Genomic DNA, 17447 nt, shown 5'->3' with positions numbered 1-17447 from the left:
CGCATGCTCCCTTTCTTTCTCTCATATACGCTCCTGTACAGAAGATTAACCAAATTAGAAAGGTGCTCGGACTTTACTCGATGGCCAGCCATTTTTAACCTTTGGCAAGCTGAATGACTCAGACATATTCCGTCCGCTCAATATTAAAGAAGAGGACAAATAATCACTCATCACAAATACCAAATGTCTGACCTTGCGCGCAGAGATTAAATAAGTGGAGTGGATTATTTCAAAACTTGCTTGGCTATTCATTTTGCCATAATTAAATGACAGAAATGCATGCGCGATTCATTTAACAGTGTTTTGTATCTTACGGACGCTTTTCCTTTCACGCACAAACGCACCGAAGACCACAGCTATAAACTGTCAGTGGCAGATCTAAGTTGCTCTTGTTCTTACGACATCAGAACTGGTGGAATGGCCAATGGTGTTGAACAATGCAATATTTTAAAGCTGGTCCCATATAGTGCAGTGCAATTAATCAAACTTTCGAGAGTCTTTTCAATGAGTCCGGGTTCATTTTAGTCGGGAGGTCCACAGCCAAGCCAGTAAAAGCATTTTGCAGTTCAGACTTTGGAGGGATTTAATCACTGGTTTTGAGCACCATGTGAGTTTTGTGATCCTTTTTATTTGTTTTAATTTATTCATCTTATTTATTGCTATTTTATTGTTTTACGATTTTGCTTGGGTTGGATTTGACTGAAATGTATTATGTTTTATCGCATCCGATTGAGCACTTATTATACCTTGTTTTGTTTTGTGTGCTAAATAAAGAATTAAAGGGGATTTGTATTGTTTATGGTTAGAACATTAATTTTGAAAGCCGTTGTATTTATTTTCATTTGGCAAAATCAAATAAAATAGAAAAATTGTGATTGATCAATTATCGTGGGGAAAAAGAGGAAAAAATAAAAACAATTATTACAGAGAACAATAAGGAACTGCTCACTTCATTTTGTGCTACTTAGAGGGCCAATGTGCAACATTTATCCCGACCGTGTCCTTTGTTTCGGACAAACACCCCTGGCCCTAAGCAGCATTGACGGCGCACTCTGACCCAACACGCTTACACCACTCGGAGTTACCAGGAAGAGAAGACATTTACAGCATCTTTGGTCAGATGGTTCTCCAGGTTAATACCCTGCACTTCAAAATACTGTTATTATTTGGATTTGTAGCCGCATTTTATTCAATAAATTCAGTGTATCAATTATGTGAGTGTCTTCCTTCTACATTTGTGTTCTCTTCTGTTTCTAAAGCTATTCAGTTATAGTTTTGGTTGGTTTTGTTCAAGTCTATTTGTATTAAACCAGTAAAAGGACCAAGAAATATGTCAAAACACCGTGATGCAATCCTAGTTGTTTTTGGGCAAATATCCGTTCAACTATATCTCTTTACGTATTTCCTGTATTTTCGGACAGTCTTCCACAGCAATGTGTGTTTCTTTGCAAAGGTTTGACATTAGATGCCCTTCTGGTTGAAGCTTTTGTATTTATCCAGGTCTGAAAGCCTCAGCCTGTACGCCAATGTCCACAATGTCAGTTTCACAGTGTCACGTGAAGAGACTTTTCCAGCATCTTACCTCTTTGGCACCAAAACTGCAAGTGCATCACATGTGACTGAAAAGTAAAAGAGACTCTGGAGCGAATTAAAAGCATTGTGTGGCATTCTGCTGCAACTGAGCGGCTGATTAGAAAGATAATTGAATCGGGAAGTACGATTTGCCGAGGGAGTTGCCGGTTTTGTTGAGTTGTAATCAGCCTGCTACAAAACTATAACATGCAGGAGCAAATGGCCTGTAATGTCTATAATGAGCAGGAGTCTGTGAAAGTTTTAATATGGTTTAAACTTCTGTGAGTGATCTGATCTTTAACTTGATTCCTACTAAAGCGATATAGATGCTGTTTCTGGTCTAAAATACATCTGTGACTGTTGTTTTCTTTTGTATTTTGTAACTTAATTTTTTCAGTTCAGTGTGAAGCTTTTACAAGAGCTTTTACAAAATGAAACATATATGTTGCAGGCAAAGTTGAAAATCAGGCATTCTATAAACATGAAAATAAATAAGTAAAGGATAAGCACATACGTTATCCCATTAAAGGCCATTGTACACTTATTGCTTTAACTAAATCAAGTAACTTAATGGTTGACCTCCCTTTACTCTTATATTGGATAAAGTTGTGTATTGGTAATGCACACTTTATCATTCTCCTGTATCTCCTGTAAAGGTTACATATCGTCACTTTTCTCTTATTTATTTCATTCATTACTATTTAAAAACTTTTTAAACTTATACTTCCATTACAATAATGAAAAAAACAATGTCACCTGCATAAAGATCTTTATTTTTATAAATCACCAGATAGTCAAACAATACTGTTTTAGTCCACATTAATAAACAAATGATCGGACATAAGACAGATGAGGATCACACACCAGAGTCTGTACAGAAAAGTTGCTCTGAGCTCAGACGAGCTTGTGTTTATGTGCAGGTCATTACTGTATGACTCCAGGTCTAGTGTCCAGAGCATAGATGAGATCCTATAGAGAGTCTTCATCAGAAGTCATGTCCACACAGCAGCAGCAGGTCAGAGGCTGGAGGTCCAGGACTCTTCTGACAGTGACCAAAGTGAATTTCCCCTGAACCATCACAGAGAAACCAGAACACTTAAATACAGTCACAAAGACTGTTTTACTGTTGCATCTGATGTAGAGCAGAGTTTTGAACTTACAAGACTAGGACAGGACTGGGACAGGACTGAGACAGGACTTGGAGAGGACTGGGACAGGACTGGGACAGACTTGTATTTAGTCTAAATCTTAGCCTTCCTGTGTGAGAGATGGTCTGAGTTTAGTTCTGGCTTCACTACCTTAACACATAGGTCAGATTTTGAAATGCACAATTGTTGCCTGCTCACACTGGTCGAACTGGTCAAACCGGTCGGATCACAGCCGACCATTCTCACCCTGGACATGGACTATTTGAGCCACTCCCCTCAGGCAGGAGGCCACTCCCCTCAGGTAGGAGACCACGCCCCTCAGGCAGGAGGCCACTCCCCTCAGGCAGGAGGCTAAAGTCCGGACCAGATCTTCCCGCCACAAGAACAGTTTCTTTCCCTCTGCCGTTGGACCCGTGAACACTTCTTAAACACTGTCACTTTAACTATAATTTAATCAATCACTCACTGCACTGTTCACAAAACACAATGTCAAATAATTCAATATTTGTAACAATACAACTGTTTTGTAGACAGTATATAGCTATTTCGAACATTCAAACACACCTTCTTAAAATATGGTTGTGCAATTATTCAATTATTTAAATATTTCAGTAAATATGTAATTTACTTACCAGGTGACTTTTTGAAGACAAAACTTGTAAATCCCACTGCAGAGGCTGCATCATTCAAACTGGATTTGTTCCGATGTATTTCAGTTTAGGGCCAACTCAACTGAGCTTGTCCGTGTCCAAAATCAAGCTTACACAGCTATTATGAGTAAACTTAAGTGGAAGATTTATTTAATAACAAAGTGACATTGTACTCTTCAGGGTTCCTAAACCATTTTGAGAAAAGTTAAATCAACTATTCCAAGTAAGGTGAACATTATTGCACATATTGTGTTGAAAAGTAAAGGTTACTAATGTTTCACTAATATCTTGGACAGTTTTTAAGTAAAGGTTCCTTGATTTGACCAACTAAGTTTGTATTTGTATTTACAGTGTTGTTTAAAACTTGGTATTTTTGTACATTTGTATTGAAATATAAGTGAGGATTCTCGGCTTTGACCTGGACAACACAGAATTACTGCTACAGGATGTCTGAAACAGCCAGGCAAAATAAATGAATCAATATTAAACTTTGCCTATGGGCATTCTATAGAATTAGGCAAAGTAAAGAATCTGTCACACTATGCATGTGTATATACTATATAGACTGCTGTGGGTTTGTTTCATTTGTTTCAATAGGAGGTTTTAAATCATTGGTTTAGTGCTAAAGCTCCTCTTTTGATCCTGCTCTTGCATAAAATGCATGCACCTCTCACAGTCGCCATCCCTTGGTGACATTTTAACACATTTCTCATTAATATTGCTCAACTTTTCATGTTAGAAATTCCTTTTGAGATGACTGCTTTCATGTAAAAAGGTGATTATCTTTGGTCAGAGGCCAGTGAGGTGCAGAAGTGTTTTGAGACATTCCAGAAGGGATATAAATACTGTATTTAACCAGGGACGCTGCATAAACAGACAATAGTGTGAAATAGAGTGGGTCAGCTACACTCTCTTTTCCCCAGAGACTCCGTTTTACAAAATATCTGACATTCCATCTGTTTTCTGTCCAGTACAACCACACAACTCTTTATCATTACAGTTTAGATGTTTAAAAAAAAAGTAATTAATATACTTGCTATTAATCTTTTCTCCAATCGCCACATTTCTTGATGTAAAGCCACAGAAATGAAATGTTTCTGATACACACAAACACACTTTCTTACAGTCAGGAAGGTAGATTAGGCGTCCTGCCTGAAGACAGTATTAGGTTTACTGTAAACATTTCTATCTTATACTGCAACGAATACGATGAGAAAATGAAGGAATCGTGTCTGTATATTGCATATTTATATATGCATATTTTGTGGGAAACAAATGCCAGAGCTGCTGCTAAACTGTTGAACACCGATTAAAGCTGAATAACCCAAGTTTGCTCAAGTGTGTTGTAAAATAAGAACTTTGTGACAATAATCACAAGCACAGTGTCTGATTAAAACAGATGAAAGCATTCGATATATTGTAAACTTGTGTATCACTTTATGGCACATTAAGATGAAAGCTGATTGGCTGTGTAAAGGTGGTCCACCTTGTTTCTGAAAAAGCATGTATCCCAAAAAAGTCATGCATGTGAATACTAGCTTTTTGATAAAGGGTTTGTGAGATCAAAACTAGTTAGTCAGACGTATACTTTCTCAGGTACCAGCTTTAACATGAAAAAAGTTAGAAAAAAGGTTAAAACCAGACAGTTTTTAGGGGGAAAGTGGTCGATATGTTCAAATCAGTAAGATGCTGAAATAAATTGGGACGCCACAAGATGCCTCCTGCAATAACAGCCTGTTCCTCTCAAAACACAAAACACAAGCTTTAGTATATTATCTCTGTGGATGATGACATGCAATTGGTGCAATAACAGTCGAGAGCAATAGTGTTTTCAAAATAGAGCCGGTCGGACAGTGGCAATTTCGAACTATATCGCAAAAGGTATGATGGAATTGATGGAAGGAATGAAGGCAATATCAGGAATGCAAGAGAGGACACGCGCCGTATTGTGAGGTACAAATTGAAATCAAACATCTGTCTGATACCTCATAGATGTTGCACACACAGCGGAACACTGGACACTGTTCTGCACAGAGCTGGTAGTGAGAGCGGAGGGTGCGATTATGGTCTTATGTTTGGCTGTTCTCTGATAAGGAGTTTTAAACATGCTTTTTCTCACTCTAATGTTGAAAATATTTGTTTATAGTATCACACATTAAACAGACTATTCCATAAACCTAGTAATTGTTGAATATTTCACTCAGACCTCAAAAGTAGCTGTTTTTTAAGTCACAAAGAGCTTGTCCAAATCTTGAGGACTAAATTTAGATGGAATCAGGATTAAACATTTATCTGAAGGATTAAATCAAGCAGTAGATAAACACAACATGAATTAAAATGGCTTAATAAATCGAGAATTGAAAGTGAAAGTGAATTTGCCACCACACAATATTTTAGTGTTGAAAATGATATGGCACATAGCCTTTAGAAAAATGAAATAGCAATATTTATTTAATATATATATGATTCATTTTTAAAGTGGCTACATATTTTTAAATGTAGTCTGCATGTGTTATCTATTGCAGCAGCCTTATTTGGCTCTTGTTCCTGCTTGTTTAAGTCTGTCGAACAGATTAGATACAGCTTGTGTGAACCAAATCGGCTCTTGGTGACTGCATCACTCACTGCAGACAAGCACAGAGGGATTCACAGCACATTATTTCCAACTTTTCAGATAGTTGTTGCAGTGTACATTTGCAGGAGGACTGAAATGGCCTACATCTCATCTGAGATTTATGACATTTTTATGGTCAAACATAAACATGTCCCAGTGGTACTCACCTGCACATTTATTCATTTAGACATTTAGATCTTTACAACACTTAGTCAGTAATATTAGGCTATACATTGACATGATTTGGAAGGGGGCTGCAGTCGTGATACATACATTCTCTCCGGATTAATGACGTGACAAGCGCTCCGGACTTGTCTTGTGACCTGTTTTCATGTGCGTTTAGTTCTGCAGATAATTTTCTTGAACGCTTTCCTAAAATCCCTGTTAAAAATAGTGTATATAATTGGATTCACGGAGCTGTTGCAGTAGCCAATCCAAAAGAAGAGGTTGAAGAGCGCGCCAGGTATGTAGCAGCTGTCTCTGCAGACGGCGTGGAGGCTGTAGGTGAAGAAAAAGGGGAACCAGCACAACACGAACACCCCCATGACCACCGCCAGCACGAAGGTGAAGCGCTTCTCCCGCATCTGGGCCACTTTGGTCTTGTTCACGGCGGCGAGCTGCTGCCGCGCGCCGGGGTTTTTCTGCTGCTCGGGGTGCGTCTGTAAGGCCCGGGATGACGCCCACGAGAGGCGGCAGTTCTGAGGAGGGCAGCAGTTCGCGCCCTCCACCTTCCTCCGTTTAGTGAAGCGGTTGCTGCGAGGTTTAGGATCCGACTGGGAGCAGCTCTCCTCCAGGTCAATGTCATCCAGCTCCCCGCGTCTCTGCTGATGACTCCCCGAGCTCTGACTGCTGGGACTCTCGGTCTCGAAACGGTCTTTATTTGTAACGAAACATGTCTCTGACTGAGAAGGCTGTCTCTCCAGGCCGTTTTTAGCCACGAACACAGTGGAGGAGCGCTGCTTTGCAACTTTGTAGATTTTACAGTAAACTAGAATCATGATGAGCCCCGGGGCGAAGAAGGACACGAGGCACGAGGAGAGAATGTACCAGGTCTCATCATTGAGGAGGCACTCGCGCTCATCGTGCTTGGTCATGAGGAGAGGAGGGAAAGAGATGACCGCAGAGATGAGCCAAACCACTGCGATCATGGATTTGATGCGCTTTGGTGTGCGCTTCAAGTTGTAGCTGACCGCCTTTGTGACTGACCAGTAGCGATCCAAACTTATGGCGCACAGGTGCACGATCGATGAGGTGCAAAACAACACATCTAACGCCAGGTAAAATGCGCACCAGGTGCTTCCGAAGTACCAGTAGCCCATGACCTCATTGGCCAGTGAAAACGGGATGACCAGTGTGGCCACCAGGATGTCCGCTGACGCCAAAGACACAAGGAAGAGGTTCTGTGGCGCGCGCAGAGCCCGGCTCGTGAGCACAGCCACAATCACCAGAACGTTGCCCACAATGGTGAGCAGTATGATCACGATCACCACCAGGATGATAAGCGCGGCCACCACCTCCGTGTGCGGGAAAGAGAGCGGCGCGTCCGTGCTGTTCTCATCACTCGACCCGTTCTCACGCAGCACAGTCACTTGGGTCAAATCCATTCTGTCTTCGAAGTGTCCATGTGCTTCATTTTGGCAGTTCGTGCTCCCTTGACCACTACTCTCGACAGTGGATTGCGCACTGGACTATTGGGTTGGATCACGCACCACGCTCCAGTCTGGCAGAAAGCGCTGGTGATTCAACATAACTCCACAAAAAGTTCCCATGATGTACTCCAATGTTGTAGTAGAGATCATAGCACAGAGCGCGCGTGATGGTCCGGGACGCGCGTAAAGCCGCAGAGAGTGTCTGTGCGGAGTGATGCGCAAAGCTGCTCAGAGCGCACGCAGGATCCAAGTGACATCACTCCCAGGACCAGCCCCTCTCCAAACTTACACAGAGAGAGAGCAGAGGGAGAAGGGGCTGTGCAGCCGGGTTTCAGTTATTTACATCTTTTACTTGGAGTGAATATTCAGGTTTTTTCCATCCGGTTTTTTTTTTTTTTTTTTTATGCAGCAGAAATTCGAACAAAATAACAGCATTCTCCGTGTTATAAAATATGCACAGTTTAATACTTGTCTGAAATCATGACTGGCTTTAACTGTCTAATTCATATAATCATCATTTGAGTTGGCTGGCTATTTTTTTCTGCGCAGCCACCGTCATGTCTCAATTAAGCCTGGAATGTTCCACAGTATACATTTATATCCATTCATAGGAATATCCTAACAATTGTCTTCTTTCTTTTAATTTATTTAATTTAAAAAAAATTCAATGTTTTAAAAATAATAAACACAAAACAACGCACAATACAGAACATAACCAGAGAGCAAAAATCTAAATAAGAACACAAGAAACAAGTAACAAGTAACAAGAAACAAAATCACAGCACAATTAATTTAAAATAAAAGTCCTATTTGGTCCAAAATTGAATGTATTTTTTTCCATTTGTCTGACGTCTGTACAGCCCTTGATACTTTGTGTGATTTGTGCCTTTCTTTGTGATGGCCTTGTTTCCTGCCGCCAAAAGTACATTCCAGAGGTATCATTTATTGTGTCCATGACAGGGGTTTTGAGGTACATTCAGGTGACGCCACCAGGCAAAGTTATTTGTCAGATCTGTGGAGAGACGAGACTCTAAGGTATTTTGCACAATAAAAACTGTAATTGGTTCAATGCATGAGGGATTAATTTAATGACCTGATTAGAGATGCTATTGCTTTGTCTGAAGTTACAGAGTGCATAAAATGCAGAGGACAAATTTCCCTAAGGAGACAATAAAGTATACCTTAACCTTAAATCTTAGTTTGCAGTTCCATGTGGTGAGTGAGCAGCCAAATCTCTGTAACTCTGTCTCTTTCTCTGTATTTTATTTTTTGAGTGGGCCCTGAGCTGCTTCTCTGCTCCCACCTGCAGCGCTAACACGGTTCACCTCTGCTGTCATCACCCACACTGTGGACCATATCAACTCCTTGCACGAGATTTCCAGAAAACCTAATGTGTTTTTGCCCATGGACATTTTGGTTCCAGATAAACACTGAATTTGTTAGATCTATGGTCAGGAATCATGATACAGGGGCAACACATTTGTGTAGAAATATAACTACTATCATACCCACAACTGTCGTTTTTAGCCTGAAGTGAGTTCGGACTTGTGTACTTCTGTCTAGAAAGACATTGTAAATATATAACTAGGTTGTAGAAAAAGATTCAGTTGTAGTCATCTGGACTCTGTTTTTTTTTAGGAAAAAATGTAACGTTTCGACCCTCATTCGAGAGTCATTCTCAATTCATCCCTCGTGAGTCCAGATGACAACAACTGAATCTTTTTTTACAATGGAACACTCCTGGACCAATGAGGGATTACACCGACATATAACTTGGTTGCATGACAGACACAGTTAGACGCGGTTCTGATCGATGAGATACTTAGTTACTCCAATGTGGCTGGTAGCAAAAGGGAGGGCATCTGGTGTAAAACGTGCTAAATCACCACGTGACACGATCCAAAAATGTCCTATCCCTATCAATGTACATAATCATACAAAAACATATACATTTTACATTCAAGAGTTGTATGGCAGTGCAACAAATCCTATATCTGAAGTTGACACATGCATCAGAGCCACTAATTGAAGAGGAGGGTTGACACAGCAGGAGATGTACTCTGAACTTTAGGAGGCCAATTAAAAGCTCTGAGTGAAAACACATCCATCTATTGGCTGTTGAATAGATATATGTGGATCCCTGTGCCCTGAATCTATCTATTTGAAGGGCATTATATCTCGTCTCTTTGGTTCCACTTTATCAGCCGGCAGCATCAGTGTGGTCCTCTGTACAGTGGAAGTGCGAGGTGCTGTTACTGAGAGTGATGGCTGCAGGTCCACTTATGTAACCTGCTTCAAGAGAGATGTGACTGGTTTTTAAAGCAACACATATTTATCAGCAGAGGCAGCCACATAAACACATGCTTCTTGTCAAACCTACATTCCACTGAGTTTAATAGGCAGTCAAGGCCATAACTGGTGCAGTGTTTACATCTTGCTGTGAATTAAGTCATTATGTTTAATCGTCTAATCTACAGTGCAATAAATTGGTTTAGATTATGTAATGAGAGTATCTGCACAACTGAACACAGACAACTACAGATAACTGAAGATAAGATTTTTTTGTAGTAATTTAAGGGACAGTGGGAGAAGTAATTGCTGTAAGTGCTAATTTGATGTAATTTTTTAAAGAAAAAATACAGATAAAGGAGCAAAAAAAAACTAATCGCGTAAAAAAATTAATAACATAATATACACTTACTTAAAGAGTAAAAAATAGTCAAGTAATTTTGAGAACTATTGAGAACTATTTCCATGCAGCCAATTTTTGTTTTATCAAATTTAAAGCAATGTCTTAAAACAGTTTTTCGTCTCCAGAAACGTGCTTTAAGATATTAAACTTTATTGTGAAGTCGAAAGTACAAATACCTACTCTCAAATGCAGAAAAGGAAAATTAAAAAGTATTGCACAGATACCTAACCAGTACATTTACTTACTTTCCACCACTGGATATAAATCATGCCTTGGAAAATATGAATTATACACTGTAGCTAACTAATAAATAGGGCTATGTCTTCACTTTCACACCAGCTCATTGTTGTAACTCAGAGACACACCGAGAGAGTCAAACATCCATCTATAAAGTAAATTTCATCTGCTGGAGGTTTGTGGATGTGCTGGTTTGTGAGGGATGCCAGCGCCGATGCTTTAGAGGCCACAGCGAGGCAAATCATCCGGTATTTGGACAAGGAGACGGAAGAGCTTTTCTGCTTTGTTCAACGTTCTCGATACATTCTCCTACCACGTTCTATGGGCGACGATGACTCCAAGCAGCAGAAGTCAGAGACACAAATCGACAGAGAGTAACCGGAAATAATTATAACAAATGAGAAACTCTGGGTGTGCATGATTTAGCATTGAGGCAATTAGCATCTGCATCTGTTTTTCACAAAGCAGTTGGACAGATTTCCAACCAGAACAGAGTGTTATTAGAATTTGGCCAACAAAAGTTAACAAAGATTTTATAGAATCAGGTCAGGAATAAGCTACAAGCCAGATATAGCACGTTTACTATCAATTAGGATTTAGTACATGTATTTTTCTTGCATTTTTAGCCTTAGAAACCTACTGAAAGTCACTAAAGGTGAAAAAAAAAAAATCCTACTGTCTTCTGCAACGAATGATGTTGATTTATACTAATGGAGAAGCTGTAATAAAACAGACCAGCGATTACATGCTTTTGCCTGAGGTGACCTGAAGACTTGTTTTAGTCTGATGTGCTTCCTGTTGATAATGTGATTGCACCTAATGGACCCAGATGAATAGCAAGGATTAACCAATTTCTTCATTATCTAATTTACACTCTCAAAATGATGGCAAAATGTGAAACTCTTTACACCTCGTCTTGTGAGAACAGGCGATATCTTTCATAGGCTCATAATAAGTAGGAGGAGTACCGTGTGAAATGTATAAAGAAGCCACAATTAGTTTTCTTTAGAGCATTACCATATTCAATTTAGCGGCTTCCTTGTTCTGTTCAATTATCTGTTATTTCCTGTTCTTCTTCACATCCCCGCTGTGAGAAAAGCATTCTGAATTTCTCTTGAAGGATCTCAGCTCTTCTTCTCGTCAGGATCCCGAGGGTGCCCTGATGGTTTTCTGTCAGGGAAAATATCCAGCGCCATCAGCTCTCGGGCCAAGGCTGAGAAAGGATGTTCCTCCCTCGTCAGATTGATGGGGAGTTCTTGCAAGAAAAGATGAAAGTTATTTAAGTTTGAGAGATGGACTGAATGATTCTGTCTGTGTTTTTTATTCACCAAAGATACCAGCTTAACCTATTCCTGCACTTTCCTTTTATTCAGATGGATGTATTAGAAACAGGGCTAGTGTTTTCAGTAAGGTTCCTTTGTAAAGGATTTATAAGGCATTAGTTGTTCATAAGCCCTTATATGAGAAATGTAATAGCATGTGTAGACTATTTATAATACCTTAGAAGTTGTTAATGAGCCATTAACACGTTGTCTATAACCCATGTAAATTACATTTGTAAGTATATTAATCATCTGTATTGTACTTCTATCACGAGCCAAGTGATACATGAGTTATGTTCAATTCCTTAATAAACATGCTTATAATTTGCTTATAACAGATGCCTTTAATTTGTAGTTTATTATGTGGTTTTGCAATACCCTAACCTTATTCTAAAGCATTAAAAAATAGTTAGTGTCAACCAGTCCTAAAAATGTGGGAGTGAAATTTGATGACTGTGTTTAATTTAACAAATAGATCAGCTTGTCAGTAAGTTGTAAAAAGCTGTCTTTTTCAGCTTTATTTTTTGGTTAAGTTAAGCGCTTTACTTCCAGACTGAAGTAACATGCCATTATCAGTTCTCAAATGGATTATTGCACAGCTTTGTGTTGGTGTAAACCATGAGTTCACTCTGTATCGCCTGTGGCTGGGCCAAAATGCTGCTGCTCTGCTCACAAACTTTTCGAGAACAGTCACATTTACCAGTTTTGTGCTCTCTCCACTGGCTCCCACTATGATTCAGAAGTATTTTCAGTGTCTAACCTCTGTATATAAAGCCATGCATAGACTTGAACTTTCCAAAGTGCACATTTGAATTCAGCAGCGCCTGGAGGTAAAAGTGAACTGGCAGGGGGCCTATTGTACTGAAGCCGGCCCTCATTCTTTGTCACTTGAGACATGGTTATAGATTACATTTATTTGGGGAGTGCCTGATGGATGTGAAAGTGTATTCAGATGTACTCTTTCAAGCCTTTTTCAGTCAAGTCAAATAAATAAATAAGTATTTCTTTAACAAAAACATGGAATTTTCTTTATTTAACGGCTCCAACAACCCGAATAAATTTGAAGCTGACTTTTATTGGATTATTTATTCCTGTCTGCACATCAATCATTCACAAAGACTCCACTTCATGACCAGCTTTCCTCACAGATAGTCAAGTCCTCTTCTCTCTTCTCCATGATTCAAGGTGTACTTTGGCACACAATGCACCTTTATTCTCTAAACAGGAGCATGCAACTTTGGTAGAAAGCCAGCAGCCACACAGAGCGGTCCCGGGGTTACATTCTGAATCCTCTTACATTTTTCTGAGGAGGTTGGATATTTGAGCTGAAAGCACTGCCAATCGCATTATGTAACATTTTAGAAATAGATGGCCCGAGGTTCAGGCCTGAAGGAAATATCACTGGAAGTTGCAGGTGATTTGTTACAGTAAACATTTCCAGGACTTGCACGTGGAACCAAAGGATGCTTCGTAGTTATTTCTCCATCAAATGTGCATAATTATGTGTTGCCTTTAGGCGTGGATGTGTATGTGCTATGTACTGATGAGTGGGAGAGCATATCTGTATTGGGGGCACGTGATTCACAGTTTCTCACTCCTACTAGCTGTCAGAAAATCCTTAGTAAGTTCGGACAAATACACGTTACATGACCTTTGTTGTGTCCCAAACAAATAATGAGGTTTCCACTTGATGTTTCCACAACTTTGGTCCGAAAACAGCAGCGATAACGATAAAGGAAAGTCCCACAGTGTTAATGGAGCCCTGAAGGTCAGATGCCAGAAAAAAAGTATGAGAGCAAAGTTTTAACCTTAATTATGTTATTCCTCTCCAGGTGGTTGAACTGTTGGGCAGTGTCACAATTATAGATAAATGATAGGGCAGATTTATCATGTTTCATTTGGTGCTTGGTAAAAAGAGTCTGTGTTTCAATCAAAGTACAGTTTAAATGGTCACACAGTGTCTCCTTGAAGTAGTTTATTTGCATAATCCCCTATGTATTCTTCTGCATAGATTTTCATTCAAATTAGTCGGATGCAAAGTGCGGCCATAAAAACATGGTGTCTGTATAAAATCTGGACAAACTAATGAAATTTGTATTATTTTGAAAGAGCGAAGAAAATGAGGCGTTCTTCAAAAAGTGTCTCTATAATAAAGACAGGAGCACAGTTGGCAAGGCAAGTTTATTTGTAGAGTACAATTTGTACACAAGGTAATTAAAAATGCTTCACACAACAGGAAAAACAAACAAACATTAAAATCACAAAGACATGACAGAAATCACAAAACCTTAATTTCTTTTCATTCAATTTAACTATTTTGCTGACATGAATCATACATTTTGATGGTGCTTAGTGATCCGCCAGATGGAAAACCAAATCTATTGGACCACACTGGCAGACTCTCCAGATACTCTTTCCCATATTTATTTGACATTGACAGTGTGACAGCTGTCTCCGGGATGGGCACATCACTTTTAGATTGATTATTTTCCGTCCCTAGACATCAACGCGCTATCTGCCTCTGCACACGTCTGTTCTTAGAGGATGTATCTTTTACGACGACTCTCTCGTCAACGCCTCCACCTTATGTGTGGAGCTTTTATATCTTTAACGACGGACCCAGTCTCGTCTGCCCTCTCCCTAGAGGTGCAAAATTATATAATTGTCCCAGACAAAACTCGACCAAAGCTTTTATTGTTAAAACTCACTCTTGATCGACGGGTGCGCCAGGCTCTTCCTGGACTTTGCAGTAGCCTTAGTGCTGACTGACCATCTGACCAGGTTCTAACCCTCTCCCCAGGCTCCTGCTCTGCGGCTGCGCTTGGACACTGGCACAATGAGCTATTGTGTCCAGCAGAATTATTTACATGTTGTAACAATTGTAATTGTGTCTAAATAGCAGTTTTAGAATAGTTAAGAATGTCTATATATTTATTTGACATTGCCAGCGTGATATTGTTTAGCTGTGTAGTGACTTCTTTACAGTTTGGAAATAGGCTCTTCAAAATTTATTTAGTTCTGATTTGATGGTAATTAAGTGTGAGTGAGTAAATCAAGCCATATTGTTCTATAATGAGGCTCATTGAGAGGTGTCGCGACAGCTCTGTGCCCTGTCTGTGCACTGGCTTTAATTAGAAAAATGGCACAATAAACTCTTTGTACATTTCACTAAACAGATTACCTGATGACGTGCATTGGTCACAAGAGTTTTACTAATACAGCCAAACTCATTGCAAAGATTTATATTGAAATTAGGCGTTTCCACAGTTCCAGCTCCTGTTTAGTCAGAGGATCCACCCAGCCCACCAGCAACAGTGACTGACAGTGGGTCTAACTTAACATTAGCATAGAGTAGAACATTTAAATATTTTATTAAGTGGGGGTGGTAAATGTTTATTTTCCACTTCATTCTATTTCTATTGAACACTAAACCAGGGGTGTGCAAACTTTTTTCAGAGGGCTGCATTTTGAACCATAAACTGAGCTAAACTGTTGTGTGCATTTAAAAATTATATTATCAGTCCAAAACCAAATATTCATTGTCTGAGAGTTAATGCAAAATGAAAGGCAGTGTTCTAAATGCATAAGTTTCTGGTCTGTCAGGAAACTATCTACCCCTGAGCAGGAGCTAAAACAGTCCCCAAAGTCTGTCTCTAGTTCCTGTAGTTCCACTCTGTGATACAAAAAACATTCCACAATATTTTGCAGGCTAATTCTATTCTATAAAACACTTTAAATGGCTTCATCTATCTATCTATTCATCCACTGTGTCTATCTGTGCTCTTTTTAATCTATCTAATCATGTGATATAATCTTTTATGAGTTGTCAACCTGTGCCATATCCAAGGCGTTTGTCTAAGGCCTGAATTGAAAAATAGTTAAATGATTAATTCAAATGTATGCCATTTGACTTAAAGCTTCAACACTTCAAAGCACATCAAGGCAAGAGAATCAATAAATTCACTCAGTTCAACGCAATCCATTTATATTTATGATGAATATTGGTGATGAAGGATGACAGGACAAACCTTGAGGTGGAGGGAAACAAACCAAACATCTTCTCTCTTTAGGATAATGCACACTGTCTGTCTCTTTCTCTGATCTGGCATTTCCTTTCCTCCCGCTTTTATCATATCTCCATATTCTATCCACCCTTTTGATAAAATGTCCCCATCTCTTTGCCCCTTTTAACAGAAAGCACAACTGACCTGCAAAACATGAGAGTCCTGCAAATACAGCCTTTGCTCAAACCTGTTTAAGAAACACAGGTTTAACTCCTCTGTTCATCACCATTATTTAAAGGTTTACTCCTCAAATCATCACATTTTGTTTTGGTGTTGAAACAGACAATGGATCAGCACAAAGAGAACGTTGGAGCTCCCCAAAAACAGAAAAACAAATAATTTATGTTAATTTGTGTCCTCCTCCACACGATTTAATTTGATTCCATATGATCCATTCTCGTTTCACAGCTTGACACTGAAAAGATGTTGCTTTCTATTTTCAGTCCAGAGTGATTCACTTTCTGTTGCACGTTGTCTTGAAGCCAGTTGGCCCCATCTTCGACGTCTCAATGCTCTCTTGTTTGGTCGTGCTGTGGTTTATTGCATGCTCTGATTGCAGGGGTTTAGTTTGTGTTTGCCCTTGTATGGACAGGAGCGTTGTGGAGGCAGATTTAGGACTCGTCGGTCTGCTTTGTGTCTAATTGAACTTGGATTTCCTTCTCGGAGTGCAATTAGATGTGCTTCAGAGGCTTGTACTTTCAGAGCATTTATCCCTGCGCAGAGGCCGTCAAGCCCGAAAAGAGCCAAAAAAGGTTTAACTGATCACTGTCACTCATGATTCACCTAAGTGGGACAAATCTGTGACTGCAGCTTAGAGGTAAATAGTTAATTTATTGAGATAAAGTCAAAATAGGCCGACAGTGATGTGCATTTAATGTCAAACGATTCATCATACTCGGTTAAAGAATGCACACTTATCTTACATTTACTCAAACTTCTCTCGTAATGACATTTTCAGATTTATAATGCGGGCTGTAGATTAACTTAAAAGATCATTCACATTCTAACACTTTGTTTATTCACAGCGTTCATTCAGTCTTATTATTTATTTATTTTTTCGTCAAACAGATGGCAAACTTGCACAACAGACATGGCACTAACCTCAAACAGCCGGTGGAATAGACTGCTATACATGCAAAGCTTATCAGAATGAAATAAGAGGCAGTGAAAGTTCTGCCTCCAGAATAATATACCGCACCAACAATATCCCAACTCCCAGCTCCCAATTTTATAAACTTACTTTAAGCTTGGATAGATTCAAAGTGTCACAAGCAAGACTAACAGCCAACCGTTTTGAGGTCATCTGTGACATTTTCTGCAATAGTCTACTGCACCCCACAGCACACAACTTAAACACGCTGTCGGGATCAGGAATTGCAAGTCCTTTTACAATTTTTGACGCGACATAAATAAACCCTGACGCTGAACTGAAATATAACTGAATCTTCTTGTGCAACATGTGCGCCGTCCAGTGATCAATGAGAATATTACACGCACAC

At 39.5% G+C, this 17447-nt stretch overlaps 1 protein-coding gene across 1 annotated transcript; it reads right to left on the bottom strand.

Annotated features, from left to right (window-relative positions):
- Nucleotides 1-6313: 6313 nt before the first annotated feature.
- Nucleotides 6314-7767, bottom strand: adra2db (adrenergic, alpha-2D-, receptor b). The gene has a single exon (XM_072439277.1). It carries the CDS (start codon nucleotides 7586-7588, stop codon nucleotides 6314-6316), a length of 1275 nt encoding a protein of 424 aa, XP_072295378.1. The 5' UTR covers nucleotides 7589-7767.
- Between the last annotated feature and the right edge of the window lie 9680 nt (nucleotides 7768-17447).

This window comes from Eucyclogobius newberryi, unplaced genomic scaffold, assembly GCF_026437365.1.
Source record: "Eucyclogobius newberryi isolate DKJ021-1_F unplaced genomic scaffold, fEucNew1.0.hap1 SCAF_11, whole genome shotgun sequence".
NCBI lineage: Eukaryota > Metazoa > Chordata > Actinopteri > Gobiiformes > Gobiidae > Eucyclogobius > Eucyclogobius newberryi.
This window is presented reverse-complemented; position numbering and strand designations above follow the sequence as displayed.

Coding starts and splice junctions, on each gene's coding strand:
- adra2db (XM_072439277.1), bottom strand. CDS start 7,588: ATGGATTTGACCCAAGTGACTGTGCTGCGTGAGAACGGGTCGAGTGAT.